Here is a 16,643-nt window from a genome sequence, read left to right as displayed (position 1 = left end):
TGTCATCAAAACAATAAAAATGCTCAAATCCAGATAAGCCATCATTTTGATAATTCCATATTTGGATAACTATCAAGTTTTATATTTACCAAAAGCATCCATTTGAAAAATTGATTCATGTCACATCAACCATGTGGCATACATGAAGCTGAACATGATCAACACTCAATTGGCTCATTCTAAGGTCTCTTCCAAGGCATGATAATCTAATAAACTCTAAAAAATATGAATCATGACGCTAAATCTTAGGATGACTGACTAACTGACTGAGAAAAATTATTTTTAAGGGATTTCAAGGAATGAAGAGAGAAAATCTTGCCTTTCTTTGAAGCTCAGAAAGTGAATCAAGTAGCAGTTGATTCTTCTTTACAAAGAATGGTTATATTGAATGATATTATCTACAATACAAGTAGTGCGGTCAAAATTGAAGTATTTTGATTTAATTATTTACCATTTGGGACCTTATATGGTTCAGCGCAGTTTCAAGTTGCAGTTTTAGTTGTTGAAGCTCTGTCAGGCTCAAGGTGTCTAGATTATTCTCACCCATGACATGCCTCAAATACACTTAGGACGAGCTCACATCAGCAATTTTTCTCTCCATATTCTTGTCAAAAATAAGAAATATTTATTTCCTTCGGCTCCTCTGCAAGGCATCAACCTTTCGCTTAAGCTCTTCATATTCATGGCACAAATCTTCCTGAAAGAATGAAACGATATAGGTTTAAGTTAATAACTCTATTTGGTTTAACTGGTTTTGTGCTTCTTAAAGCATGTATATAAAGCTCTTCGTAAGCTGATATATATATATATATATATATATATATATATATATAGCTCTTCGTAAGCTCATATGGATTAAATAGAGGTCAGCAAACGAAGTTGACAGTTTTCAAGATAAATTAATCCTGTATAATGATCTATACCTGCGACTCTGGTTCTTTTATAGGAAACACTTTTTCAACATAACTGTGTCGCATGTAACGTTCAAGAATCTGCTCCATGCTATGCAACATGGAAAACATTAGTAGCATTTTCACAGATACATAATAAATTTACAAATATATCCATAGCTTTCAAATACCTAAACAATTCGATGTCTCTTGGTATTTCAACTACTCATTATATTTAGCAAGTAGGTGTTGGAATCTTATAACATATAAGCTTGGAAACATGAAAAATTCTTCACCTTGGCGGAAGTGTTATAAGCTCAGTGAAAATATTGCATAGATTAATTTAAACACATGGAGAGCTATGTGCGTTTGACCCGTATATTATTGTGTAGTGTCAAATAGTCGTATCCTACCCTTAGGAGCGAAGGGTCACACTTTCCACTTTTGCTTTTGAGGGAGAAGAAATAGAAAGATGGTGGCAAAGACAGCTACAAGACAAATTTGGCAATGAATCTAGCAGCACAAAGTTTATGCTTTTTTTAATATGGTAGATCAAAGATAAATTCATCAAACTAATGCAGGGAGTCAATCCATAATGTAATATGAAGTGGAATTCATTACACTCTTGAGGTATGAACCATAACTCGATTCATTTGGGAGTCAATGATTATACAATTTTGATAGAAAGAACTAGACGGTTAGAGATTAATATGCAAGATATAAAGAGAGCTAGAAATTTTCAAAAACCAAAGAGGTATTAAGGGTCAAGGACTATGCAAGTCCCTCAATATCAAAATTCACATTAGAAGAAACCCAAACCCAATAGTAATGAAAGTAGTAATCAATATTAAAAATTGTGAAAAATGTGATAAAACATACAGAGAATAATTTCTTTCAAGAACAAGGACCTTCTTTTGGTACCATCACCTTGGACATATGGAAAAATATTGTCCCACACTCAGACAAAGGCCTTTAAGAAGTATTGCAGCATCTCAAAGATATTTTGTCAAACAAAGTGATGAGGACATCCGACCATGAAGAGTCTATCAGAGAAGGGGCCGATGATCTACGACCACGATCGCACCACTTTATTTTTAAGTTATCATTTTTCTTAGGTTTATCATTATATGCGTGTTTGATTTATTATCGCAGTTTTTTTGTTTTTTCCCTCACTTGAAGGAATAGTTGTTTGTGACCCTTAGAGGCACTTTTGTCTTTTATGTTGCTATTGTATTTTGGCTACTTAAAGCCCCCTCCTCTTCCTTTTGGGGGGATGATGAATATTATTAAGAAAAATTTCTGCTATTGTGTTCTGAGAGCTTAGAGAGTTCTTTTGAGAGATTGAAGTTCCTAGGTGACGGAAATGTATTACCCATCAGCCGTAGGAAGCATCCGGACTCGTGGTCCATCTCCTCCACCATCGTCCCTCCTTTATCCTAGCCGTTGGCCACCCTCCCTCTTCCTCCTAACCGCTGGCCTCCACCTCTCCTCCCTTCCAGCCGCCAACCGAAAGCCACCCTCCTCCTAGCCGCTGGCCACAAGGGCCCCTCCCCTCCTCATAGCCGCCGCCTCAAACCTAAACCCAAATCCCCTTCCTAGTCATCGGCCCTAAACTTTAATCCCCTTTGTAGCCGCCGGCCCTAAACGCTAATCCCCTCCTAGCCGCCAGCCACATCTCCCCTCCTTTGCCTCCAAATTTCAAACCCCTAATTGATTACTTTCTTTATGTGATGCATCTTAAATTATTAGGAAGGTTTTAATTTTAGATTTTAATTCAATTTGAATTTGAAATTCCTTCCTAAAATAAGAGAAGTTATATTAGGAAAGTCCCTCCAATCAAGGCCTTTTAAATCCAAATTTAATTTTGAGAGACAATTGAATCAAAGCCTCTTTCTCCATTTAGATTGGCTTTGATTGGAAATCTATCTCAATCCCTTAATTCCCTCCCACATCCCCTCCCCACTCCCATAGCCGCCGGCCCCCCTCTCTCTCCCTCTTTCCTTTTTTGCCCCCTCCAATTAACTCTCCCTCCAATCAACCCCTCCCAAATTAATTTCAGATTTTCTATTTGCTGGAATTAATTTCAAAGTTTCTATTTGCTGGAATTAATTTCAGATTTCTAATTGTTGTTTCCCCCACCATACATCCACAAAATCTGAAATTACTTGTTATGCTTCCTCCTTCCTTGAATGGCTGATCTGAAGCTTGATCACGTCTTCATATTCAACGACCATGGTTCATTGACATCCACCGATCTCCTTTCTTCGACATTGACCTAACGATCTCTTCGTTGAAGATTACGTGGAAAGAATCCTCTTCTCTCTCGCCACCACTATCGATCAATGACAACCTCCCATTCAGTGGCACCTTACTTCCGAATCTTGACAAAGGTGAACTCTCTCCTGAATCTTATTTCTTCCAAGTCCCTCTCAACTATGGCATCTCAAAGATCTTGCAAGCTTTCTCCGCTTAACCAGTTATATGAGTGAGAGTGAGAGATCTTAAATTGTGACTATTCTAAATATTAATTAAATGATTTCTTTCGAAAACCCCACATTAAGCAAAATCTTATTTGGTTGGTTATTTTTTGCTCTAAATCTTTATCATGTATTCTATTGCTTGAACCAAATCATTACTTTAGTGTTTTCATTCATCTTTTAAGTCGTTGGAATTCACTAATTGTTCTTGCTCTTTCAAAAACGTATAATTTCAAAGGTAAAACATCAACAAACACATTTAGTCCTACATCACAAAGAGTAGTAGATATGATGGCATCAACTTCAAGTTAGAATTAGACTCACTAGAATGTTCACCCTCGAATGTGTGCTTTATCACAACAAGAGTTTAAAATTTCACCAAACATTTTTACTTATACAATATTTATTTAAAATAAGTTTGATGGAGCATCATATCCTTTAATTCAAAATAGTCATTTTAGAATTTTGTTCAACATTGGTGCATTGCATTCATTTATTTATGCAGATTTTACTAAACGCCTTGGTTTAAATACATCGATTATGCACCCAACATTACCAATAGTGTTGCCAAATGGAACCATGTAGATGTTAATAAATTATGTCAAGTAACTATAGAGATAAGGAATTAAAGTGTTCAGACAAATTTGTACTTGCTGCCTCTACATAAATTTGATAAAATCTTAAATATGGATTTAGTTATTTAGCTATTTTGTCTATATAAAGTATTACAAGGTGGTGGCCATATTCAAGTATCCTGGTGAAGAAGAATTTAAGTTTGTTGAAGATTGAGGAATATTATGCATGATAATCTTTTATGTTGTTAAAAAATGATTGCTAAGATTTTCTCGCTAAACAAAAGGATATCACAATGGAGGTGAATAAATTGAAGGATATATCAATTGTTAGAGAATATTTATAAGTATTTTTAAATCATTTATCAAATTTATCTCTAGTGATGGAGATAGATTTTTTTCTATTAACATAACACCTTGTTTAGCTGGATGATTACTAAAGAATTACAACAATTGAAAATTTTATTGCAATATTTATTGAAAAAATGTTTCATTGGATCAAGTACATCGCTTTGGGGATCTCTGATACTTTTTTATTAGGAGGGTGAAAGTTTAAGATGTTTGTTATTGTTATGGATGCCTTCTCTTGTGCTTTAGATGCGGGGAATTTCTCGGGAATATCATGTGGCCCAAATATTTTTAATCACTTACTCTATATTGATGATGTGTTAGTGTTTGGCTCGGCCTCTATTGGGAATGCACATGCACTGAATGCCACCTTGGACTTATTTGCAGCCAACTCTGGGCTCATTATTAATAAGAACAAATGCTCTATTATTTTCTCCCACGGCTCCTCTTTCACTAAAGACATCCAAAGTGTTCTTGGTTTCACTCTTTCAAAATTTTCTCTAAAATATCTTGGCATTTCCATTGCCATTAAAAAGCTTTCATCCTCTCACTTCCAACCACTCCTGAGCATAATTTCTGCTCTACTTGCTGGTTGGAAAGTTAAGTTTTTGTCTTTCGCAGGAAGAATTAAGTACCTCAAATTTACTATTGCTAATACTTTAGCTTACAGGATCAGATGTGCGATTATACCTAAAAGCTGTTGCAAACTGATAGATAAAATGTGCTCCAAGTTCCTCTTCCATGGTTCCACTACTGAGAACAAACTTCACCTTATAGCTTGGAAGAATATTTGTTTGCCTACCTGCTTTGGTGGGCTAGGAATCTTTGACATTCATTCTCTTTACTTTGGGTATGCCTGCAATTTCATTTGGAGACTCTACACTCACAGCTCTCAAATTTCTAAATGGCTTAGATATAAGCATCAATCCCCTTTCAAACCTCCTTCCCTGAAAGCTTCCAAGTTCTGGAAGTTCTCCTGCTCTATTGCTGCATGAATTAAACACTTACTTCACTTCCATATTATGAAATCTCACAATAGCTTATTTATGACATGGGACCCTTGGGTTAACGGTAAATCTCTTGCTGATTTAGTTCACCCTATTCCCAATGCTTATTTTGAAGTGAAAGACTTTATCTATAATGGGGATTGGCAGCTCAATGGTTTATTCTCTGTTGAAGCTTGCTCTTTAATTACTTCTATCCCTACTCTTAATGAAAATTCCAACATTATCTGGAAGGGTGATGGTGTCCCTAATTTTAAAACTTTTAAGAAGTTTTATTTTTTCGATTACCTGAAAGTTACTTGGCATAAATATATTTGACACAAGCGGTTTGCTTTAAAATACTCTTCATATTCTTGGTTGGCTGTGTTGGATGGCCTTAAATCCGCAGAAGTGCTGACTAAAAGGAACATTCTCATAAATCCCACTTGCCCCTTGTGTGAGGAGGAAGATGAAAGTATTATGCATCTTTTTTTCCAATGCGATTTCTCTTTTCAGATTCTTCTTCTCTTGATGCCGGATGTTGAGACGTTTCTTTTGAGACCTACTCAAAATTATTATTAAACTTAACTCAATAGAAGCACAAACATATATATGAGTCTTGTATGAAATTAATTTCAACTTTTATTAATATATTAAATAATATTGATGAAGGATTTATAATAATTATTATGTTCACTATAATTATTTTGCGTAAAATTAAAAATGTCAACTATATCACATGCGATATACATTCATCATAAATTTAGGTTAAAGCTTAACCACAGAGCATAGTATAATCGCCACTATTATAGTTACCTAGTCTACATGTAAATTAAATTGTGTACATTGAGCTTCTCATGAATTCGACTAATATTCATGTTTTAGCATACTAACACTTATTGTAGGTAACCCTTTGCCAAATTCCAAGCATTTTGATCAACAGAAATTGTGCATAGGACATAAAATGTCACATATTATTATTTGAATTTGCATCTAAATATAAATCGCAAAAGATCCAAAGGCATAGACTTGGATGACTGCGATTTCTATAGCGGTTAGATGTTTGTTTAGATGTTTGTTTCACAAAAACTTTCACCAATGTGCTTTTGATTTAGTATAATAGAATACTCTATTAATATTTTTTTCATAATTTTAAGAGTATTGCATTGTTCTAGGTATTAGTTTCTCGTGCTAAATGGGAAAATTTCTTGATTACGCTCTCCTTACATTTAAACCTTTTTTCCTTCTCATTTTGCATGAAATCCATTTGAGACGAGGAAACAAATAATGGAGAGAGAGAGAGAGAGAGAGAGAGAGAGAGAGAGAGAGAGAGAGAGAGAGAATGCAAATATGAAGACCTTCATGATTTATTTCACATGGCAAGTTACTTGAGGGTTATACTCATGGTAGGACTAGTTCTCTAGTCTTAGATTTCATTAATTGTCACAAGGTTTCTTATAGTGTTCCAATATTTAAATATTAATATCATGGTTTAAAATTGCGCAATATGAGGCTCGCCTTTGCACAATTCGAGTAAAAAACACCTCGATGCTTACGCCTCGAGTTTTTTTTATGAGGCTTACGCCTCAACTTGGTTGAGGCCCGCCTCGCCTCACTGGCATGAGGCTTACGCCTCATACTATGTATATTAAAACTTACATAATACCGAGTAGGTATATGTTGTATTCATCATTTTTAGTAGTAGTTGTTAGTGTTAGTCTACTTCTTCATGAGTGCATGCTTATATAAGTTTTCTTAATATTGAATAAGTGAAGCATTATGTTTAGGGGTTTGATATATTACACTAATATATTCTTCTCATAAATGATGGTCAGAATTAAGGATAAAGATGCATCAGGTCATAGAAAAGAATACTGTGATTTGGAAAAGTTCGAGTTTGAGTTGAACTATATTTCTTGTTGTCTTATTATTGGAATATTTTGTTTTCACTTCATATCTTATATTTTTTTATGTTTTATATCATTCACTCATTAGTATATAAAAAATTTATTATTTTATGTTTACACAATCTTTGATTTTGAGGCTTACGCCTCAAAACGCCTTGAGGCTTACGCCTCGCCTCACGAATGAAAAACGCCTCAATACCCGAATACGCAATTTTAATCATTGATTAATATGTGTCAATGGAAATTCCAACAAATGCTTGTGGATAACTTCATAATATGTGCTTACCTATACATTCCTACATAGTCTTAAGAAGTGTAGAGTTAGATTTGAGATTGGGTATCCTTCAATGTCATATTCTTCTATAAGGTCTAACCATGAGTTTGTTACGGATCTATGGTTTATGATTTTGATGATAGCAAACATTCCTTATTTCTCTATGATTGCCTTATGTGCTACCGTTTTAGGTCCACACGATCAGACTGCAATCTGGAACCAGCTCAAGTTGGCGTGACTAAGGTCTGTGTCAGTTTGTAATCTTTTTCCTTTCCTGAGATCTGTTGTATTTGGTGCTGCTATAAACTTGATAGAAATCTCTGCTCCTATAGATTTATGTTTTTGGTAACATCGGGCCAGGACGATCGTAAGATCGGCCTGGACGATCTGTCCAAAATCCAGAAACCCTAGTTAGGCATCCTCATTAAGGCAGCCGTCAACAGATCGGCCTGGACGATATCTGCAATTCAGAAAAGAATCAACGCGCCATAATCAGTTTAGGAAGTCTTTGTTTTAGTGAAACATCGGTCAGGGAGATATTATTATCGTCCAGGACGATCTAACTCAATCATGCCTAAATTGATCTGGTATCTTTGGAAAGCATTAAGTGTTAATTGATACGATCACATCGTCACGGAGACGATCGCATGATCGGCCGGCCGATGCCTGGACGATCTAGTATCGGCCAGCTCAAAATAGGGCGATGATCAGGACGATTGAAACGTTTTAAACTAATCGGCCAGGACGATCGTAAGATTGGCCAGGACGATGTAACCAATTTTCTTCTGACGTCCCATATCGTCCCGGGCTAATGAGCTTAATTTGCTACTGATCGTCCAGGACGATATACTATCGTCCTTGGACGATTAATGCGGCAACTTGCATTAAAATGAGCTCGTTTTGAGAGCCTCTATAATTTAAAGCTATTGGCAAGACACTTTGTAAGTGTCTTTGGCAGGCCATTGTAGCTTCGTTCTTGTGGGGGAAACTAGAGAGAGAGCTTGAAAGGGAGAGAGCAAAGGGTGGAGTTTGAGAGAGGGAAGAAGATCCTGTGAGGGGGGACTCAGGAGTTGTGGAGGGGGTTCCACACGCGTTGCCTCCGGCGAACTCGCACCTTAGTACCATCGGATTCAAGGCTTGTCTCGAGGTAAGTTCACCAAGAAGAAGATCTCTTTGGTGTCAAAGGACCGGCGACTCCGCCGCCCGGGAAGGTGGAAGTGATTTTGTAAGGGCTTCTCCTCCTAGCCGTGGGGGCTAAAGGAGAGACACTAGATTTAGTGCAATACTTGGGGGTGCCCCAAGCAGTGACGATAGTCAAGGTTTGACCGAACCACTATAAATCCGTGTGTTCTTTTCGTATTATTGCTTCCGCAATTATTTTCTTCCGCATTGTTTTTCGTTGTGGGAATATTGGTTTTGTGATGTGTTTGTTATTAAAATACCGATTCACCTCTCTCTTAAATAGCTTTGGGCACTAGTTCCAATAGGGCCTAACATCCCTAACGATCTTTCAGAGTTAGATATGCCATATGAAATATATAAGCTTATTGATCATGTGTTTTTTTATTTTTTACAGAAAGTTTGTCTTTATACCTAACATTAATAAAATACTCTTGTAGGTTTCATGGCCTTTTTATATACTAAAATGCTCTTATATGTATTTGAGTGGTATCATGTATTCTTATGTGCCAAATGTTTGTAATGCATATATTCCAACACAATTGCTTGGCTATAGTACTAAATCCCATATAGTTTGGTCACAATTCTAGTATGATTTTTCATGATTTTTATCATTAAATTTATGTCATCGGTACTATCATATTTTCCTTCTTTGTTATAAAAATTAATTAGATGATATGTGAGACTACCTATCATATTGATTAGTTATCCTCTAATCTTTATTATGATATTTGGTTGTACTACAATGTGGCGCATGTTACTATAGATTATACTTTATAATTGCACTGATAGTTTTGCTACTCTAATCTAATACTAGTTTTGATACATAAGCCTCTATAGTTCGCTCCATATTAAAAAATAAGATTATATATATATATATAATATATATATAATATATATTATATATATATATATATAATATATATATATATATATATATATATATATATATATATATATATTCTTATGCCTTATCATGAAAAGTGTCTCGTATATGCGTAGTGTTTTGTAACCATCAATTTATTTACATTGTAATTTGAGGTGTTGTATAATATATTATAATATATATATATATATAAAGAAAATAGAGTGGTTTTTTATGTTTCTCTAATATTGTTAATTGATATAAATACCTATATGTTTTGAAAGTAGACGGCTTATGAACTCATATGTTCCTCTGTTCACTTTACTCTATCACATCACATGTAAAAAGTGAGGTGAATTTCTGCATATCATATTATGTTTATCATTAATCTCAACTTTATTATTATTTGATTTGTCATGAAGTGTTATTGACTTGTGTGATTTATGGAAATGTTGAGGGTTATATATTATATACATATAAGGGAAGGTTGGTTAGAACTCATGCTGATTGGTTCAATTTTGCTCTTTTGACAAACATTAGTGTCGAAAAGCTTTTTCTTAAATTATAGGGAGATTAGAGATTCCTTTATTAACATGGGAGTATGACCAGTGTGTTTCAAATACTAGCAGGCATATTTAAGATAATGAACTTGATATAAATTATCTCCTAAAATATTTCAGCAACATATTCAAAAAAATCTCTATTATTCATTTATCCATCAAGTAGTAAAATACCTTATATGAATATTAAATGATTAAGTGATTTTTTTGATATTTAACTCATATGTTTTTAAGTACTTATCTATGATATATTAAGAATTACATCATATGAAATGTCATGCAAAGTGTTCTTCTATCATAAACTATGTTTTTTTGTATGCACATAATCTATTGCAAATATTATGTCAACCAGAAATAAACTATTTACACAAGCAAATATTTACAAGTATTTCATGAACACTATCGTTCTGTAAATAGATAAGATTTGTGTGCTATGTAAGAAATTGCTCCAAAGAAAAATAAGATAAGATATAAATCAAGATTTAAATGCATGTTCAAAATCTTATAGAAAGTATGCAGCAACAGAGCTTCAAAACTCACAATATCTTAAGAGCTATATTAAGAATTGTAGGTCTCAACCAATAGCTTGTTTGATCTTGAATTTGCTCTTTTGCTTGTGGAGCTGTCATCGTTATGCCCTTCTCATTCGCAATTATCTGTGCACCAAATAAAGCAAAAATTTCATTGATATCACACAACAATCACCTCGCTTGCAGCTACAACTTATTAATGGTATTTATTGCAAGATCAACATACCTTCTCTCCAGAAGAATTTTATGCTCAGGTCTGCATGCAGTGATAAAACATCTTAAGAAAGTTTATATAGATCATTTCACATAAGAAATAATTTTCTTTGGAAAACTAATAAGGGCCATGAAAATTTTATAAATTTTTTATTATTTCTATATAAAACTTTTTAAATATTATTTTAATTATTAAAAAATTATTTAAATCGTTATCTCTCCCTATCTCTCTCTTTAACGGAATACGCCAAATGCTTTAGAGCATTGAAACTCGCTAAATCATTTTGTGCCAAATAATATGACAAATTTGCTCCTTTTAAAAGTTTTAATAATCACATTTCTTTTGCTTAATTACATTTTAAACACACTCTTTTTTAAAATTCCTCCTCTGGTGACTATGCCTGATTTTAATTTTTTTTTATTAAGCATGTTTAAGCTTGTAAAAATGATTATAGTATCGATTTTTAAAATTTGTGCAAGTTGACAATCTATATATATTCCTAGCTAGAAAACTACCAAAGCAAGAAAACCCAATTAGTAAGGAAAAGTGGAAGCCAATTCATTAAGAAATAATTCGATTAAGAAACACTTGATTTACCGCGGGAATACTTAATTCTTAAATAAACTATAGGTCCCACATAAAGGAACACAACGTACATAAATAGTAGATCGAGATCGAATTGATCGCCCAATCTCCTAGCATACATCACAATTCCAAATTAACTAAACATCTAACATCTTTCCATCCTTATTCTACAACACGGCGAATTATTACGTCCGGTGATCGGACCGTCTGGGCACCAATCCAGGCGTGTCACGTCACCCGGATACATTGGGTCTTGTGTGTATCAGGGTGACATGACGCGTCTAGATTGGTGTCTGGACGAATCCGAACACCGGACGTAATAATTTTCCCTACAATACTTCACAAAATCACCATAAATTGAATGGATTGAGGGATCAATCGATCAGAAGCGTACCGGGAGTCGGTGGAGTATTTGTACGTACGGATTCGCCTTGCTAGACAAGATCGGCGTTTCAGATGATGACGGAGATCGAGATCTCTTGTGCCTAAACCCTAAACCCCAAGTTCTCTCAACAAAAAGAAAAAGGAACCAACATGAAGAGCGTGCAAATAGAGCAGGGAGAATATGGTATATATAGAAGCCAGAAATGGTACGAAAAAAGTGATACAATAACCTATTATTAAAATAAAAGTGATAAAAATACTTTTTTTTTCGACAAATGAGTTTATTTAAAATATACCCCTTTATAAATAAAAAAAAAACTAGTAGAAGCACTCATTTGGGATATAGATATTTATTTCATACCCTCTAATTAATTAATTGATTTTTTGCATTAGGACCACCTAAACCCTAAAATAAAATATTTTTAAAATAATTGAAATTAAAAAACTAATTATGGAGCCGAATATGAATAATTAACTTTAGAAGTAAAGTTGATGGAGTGTTGGGTCCCATGAATCAAATGCATTCCATCGTGGGAGAACAAAATAAAGGCTAGGAGGCTTCATTTGGCACTGTTTTTAAAGCAATTTTTTAGTATAAAAACTAAAAATTTTATGCTAAAAAATTATTTTAAGAAGCAGTAAAAAAACCGTTCCAAGCGAAACCTGCAATCTCTATTCCACTTTTCTGATTTGCTACTACATACCACTGTTGATTGAATCTTCACCATACATTACTAACCTCTCCTTTCATCTCTGCCCTTGGTTTATTTTATTATTCATCCTAAATTTGATAGGATGAAGAATATATTAAAAGTTTTTTTTTTTATTAGGTTGGTGATTAATAATACACTAATGATTAGGGAGTGGTCGAATAAGAACCTTCGAGAAAAATCTCTATCAACTCTTCTACAACTCTTGCATTAAAGTTATACTTTGTGTCTGCCTATCATGAAAAGAGAATATATTATATTTGTGTTCATTTGATTTCATAAAAAAATAAAAGTATAATATTATTTATTTATTTTATCCAATTCTAGCTAAATTTGAAAATAACTCCATTTTCAAAGTTTTGTTGAAGTATATTTATTAATTTTCTTATTGATTTTAAGTTATGTTGAGTTGTCCATTTTGATAATAATGATTTAAATTTTTATTCTTATACCGTTATACGATACATGTTTGAATTTATATATTTTAATCAAAAGTGATATCATTTGCTATATATATATATAGACGAATATAAATGAGCACAATTAATGCTCGAGTTTATTTATTATATGATAAGCTTTTTAAACATTATTCAAACATTATATATAAATAAAATATTCATCATCTATTGATGCATCCATCATCGCTTATTTTCATGCATTAGTAACTCCAACATTTAATGTTACCACTCATATATCTATCTATCAACGTCATTATTTGTACAATATTCTCCCCCACAATTACAAGAGACAACTACAATTTAGGGCATCTCCAATGGAAAAATCCATTAAGAGAGAATTAATAATGATATAATAAAACCAACATGAGATAGATAACCTTTGATCCAAGAGTTTTAAATATCAGATTAGCACGAAATTGTTTAGGCGCAAACTTAGAATTATAATATTTGATAATGACATTAATGTTAATAGCATTATCAGCAAAGATATGCCTTAAATGAAAAAAAAGGACAAATGGCAAGTGATGAATTAGACCTACACTTACGAGTGTCAATATTTGATTTGACAAAAAAATTCGAGTTCCAACAATTTGGAAAATAGGTCGGATTTGGATCAACCCATTTAAAAAATGTGTTGGGTTCAGGTTGCAAATTCAGACCCGATTGGAAATTCAAGTCCGGTTCGAGTCAACTTGAAATCAACCCAATTGGCCCGGGTCACCCCCGTGCACCCGCTAGTGAGCCTCACCCCCTCTCCCTCAGGAGCTCGCCCCCTTGCCTTCGCTCTCTCGCGACTCAGCCCCTATCTCGCTGGCGCGCCCCCACTCTTGCCCACTCATGACTAGCGGATTTGGTCGAGTCAACCTGGGTTAGAACCGGGTCAGATTCATATCAGCTAAATTGGACTCGGATTAATTCCGATTTCGACCCGAATACCCATTTTGACACCCCCAACCTACACTATATTTGCTCTACGAAGCCTACTAGATAAAATTTTCAATATTTTATCATTATCAATTGGGCATTTTCTTAAAAAATAATTTAGCAAATAAAGAATTGTCAGGGCCACGTAACAAGATGAAGAATTGGATTCTCAACTTTCGGTTAAGAAAACACTAGAGCCATAAATAGAAGAGATTCGCTCCCATAGCAAATGAGAGAATAAAAATAATAATAATAAAAAGATATTCTGTTTCCTTAGCTTTGTGTAGAAGATATGTCCGCCCCTTTTTATCGTTAAAAGATATCATTATATATATATCATCAAAAAAATTATCTTGATCGGGCACGAATATCAATGCAAAACCAAGTTGGAAACTTTTGAAATTAAAATTGGGACCATCCGAACTCCGATTTTAACAAACTTACAATCGAACTGATTGTGTCTCGAGAATACAAACCCAACGACACCAAATTCAACCCAATCCAAGCCGAAACAGGTCCAAATCAAATGTTAGAAGTGCTTTTGGAAGTTTCAAACCACAATTTGGATTATCAAACCGTTTCCAAACATAACATGCTTATAGTCGAATCGAGCGGCTCGACGAGACGAATCCAACGAGCTCAAGATCACAAAATTCCGACATCACTAAAACATTCATATGTCCATCAAATGGTCATTGATCATGGGATTCAATATCGGCCGTTCATCCAACCACTTCCCATTTACCCTTAATCTCTCACCTATTTATGGGTCATGTCACTCCATAAATCTATAAATAGACCACTCATTTCTCTTGAAAATAGACCCAAGCAAGAAGAGAATAAGAGAAGATAAGGAAAAAGAGAAGAAAAAGGAAGAAGCTCCTCGACTATCTCTTGAGTTCCGTCGGACCACCGCCTGACATTGTTGCTCCGTCAAATCACCACTTGAGGCCCTCACTCTCGCCGGGCCACCTTCTGAGGCCCTCACCTTCGTCGGACCACCGCTTGAGGCCCTCACCTTCATCGGACTACCACCTGAGGCCCTCACATTCATCGAGCCACCACTTGAGGCCCTAAGTTCTGTCGGACCACCACTTGAGGCCCTAACCTCCGTCGGATTACCACTTGAGGCCCTCACCTCCGTTAGACCTCCACTTGAGGCCCTGAGCTCCGCCAAACCACCACCTAAGGCCCAGAATTCTGCCTGACCACCACTTGAGGCCCGAACTTCCAAGTGACACCAGATTTGACACTAAACTTCAACCATACGATTGACATTTGTAATCTAATCGCCCTCAAGGACAAGTCAGCCCACTATACTCAATTCAAATTCTAGTGGAATCTTTTCAACTAGGTTAGACTCTACGGTTTTTCCTCTTTTCAGAATTTTCCAAGTAAAAAATTTTGTGTTCTCTGTGTGTGAGCTGGATATCCGTGCAACGGTAAGACGTAGAAATTAAACTCTATTGTCGCGTATATTCTAGCCCACAACAATATATATTACAATTTACATATTCAAAATTTCAATCCAAGCCCTCTTAATTGACAGTCAAAACTCACAATCAATAGACCAAGACGAAATGCGTTCCTTTCTATTCTCTTTGATAAAAATTTAAAAAGTAGCTTAAAAGAAGCTTACTTTAAAGAAAATTTATGAAAGAGTAAAAATGTCAAATAATTTAGTATTTTCTTAAGAAAATACTAATCTATTTGGTGTTTTTTTTTTAAGAAAATATAAAAATATATTACATGATTCATTTTATAAATATACATTTTAGTAAACTTCTGCAGCATCTTGCTTGCATTCATTTGGTGAGCATTCAACTGGTTTAGGTTTGAATCCCAGTGAATGAATATGTAAAATTTTTTTATTTAAAAGTATAAAAATTTAAAGATATTTTTATTAAATATTTATAAAATTAGAAATGATATGATAAAATTTAAATAGTATATTGATTTAATGTAATAAGTAATAACTATTAAATATACATTTTAAAATTATAAATATATTAATTTACTAATAAATATTAAGTTTTGTTTTATATTAATAAATTTTAACATATTTATTACTTAAAATTAAATATAAACGTATAAAAAATATTACATAAAAATGCTATAAGTTTTAAATAAAATATTAATTAAATGTTATAACTAATTAAATTATTTAAGTTTAATAATTTAATTAAAGCTTATGTAAACATTTGTAACGATATAAATTTGTTTGTGTATTATAGGTTTTAATTAAATATTTAATCAAACATTATATCATTAAATATTTAATATAATATTTAAATATTTAATAAACAGTCTAATTATATGATGAAATATGACATATATTATCATAATTAAAGGATACATTTCCTGAATTCTAAAGCAGTTTCCTAAATACAAAGAAGTTGTCTCAAACAAAATCTTAAACTTAAATTTAAAGCAATTAATTGGAAAGGACTGATACCTTACTACCTTATGAAAAGCTAAGAAAGCTGGACATTGATTTTATTATCATTTTTTAAAAGAATTGCCATATAAACTCGCCTAAGAGTTTTGAAAAACTTAACACAATGGTCTTTATGCAAATGCAATAAAAATTAGGTTATTTTAATTTAAGAGCTAGCTGGGTCTTATGATTTAGCCATTAATGTTAAGGAATTCGACTATATTGGTGTCAATAAAAATTTCTTCAAATAATAGTCCTTAGTCTAAGCAATACAATTTATTTCCAATATGAGACTCGCATACTAAATGAGCTTGATGTTGATTTTAAATAAGTAATCGAATACTGA

At 33.7% G+C, this 16,643-nt stretch overlaps 1 protein-coding gene across 1 annotated transcript; it reads right to left on the bottom strand.

The window, feature by feature from the left end:
- Positions 1 to 362: 362 nt before the first annotated feature.
- LOC110096780 (MADS-box transcription factor 14-like) lies at positions 363 to 11,913 on the bottom strand. Its single transcript, XM_020822861.2, has 4 exons — positions 11,779 to 11,913; positions 10,596 to 10,711; positions 924 to 1,002; positions 363 to 697 (listed from the first exon to the last, which is right to left on the bottom strand). The coding sequence occupies exons 2-4, from the start codon at positions 10,682 to 10,684 to the stop codon at positions 626 to 628; spliced, it is 240 nt and encodes a 79-aa protein (XP_020678520.1). The 5' UTR covers positions 10,685 to 10,711; positions 11,779 to 11,913; the 3' UTR covers positions 363 to 625.
- Between the last annotated feature and the right edge of the window lie 4,730 nt (positions 11,914 to 16,643).

The sequence above is a fragment of the Dendrobium catenatum genome, unplaced genomic scaffold (genome assembly GCF_001605985.2).
Source record: "Dendrobium catenatum unplaced genomic scaffold, ASM160598v2 fragScaff_scaffold_1023, whole genome shotgun sequence".
Taxonomy (NCBI): domain Eukaryota; kingdom Viridiplantae; phylum Streptophyta; class Magnoliopsida; order Asparagales; family Orchidaceae; genus Dendrobium; species Dendrobium catenatum.
The sequence above is the reverse complement of the archived record's forward strand: the minus strand, read 5'-3'. Positions and strand labels throughout refer to the sequence as shown.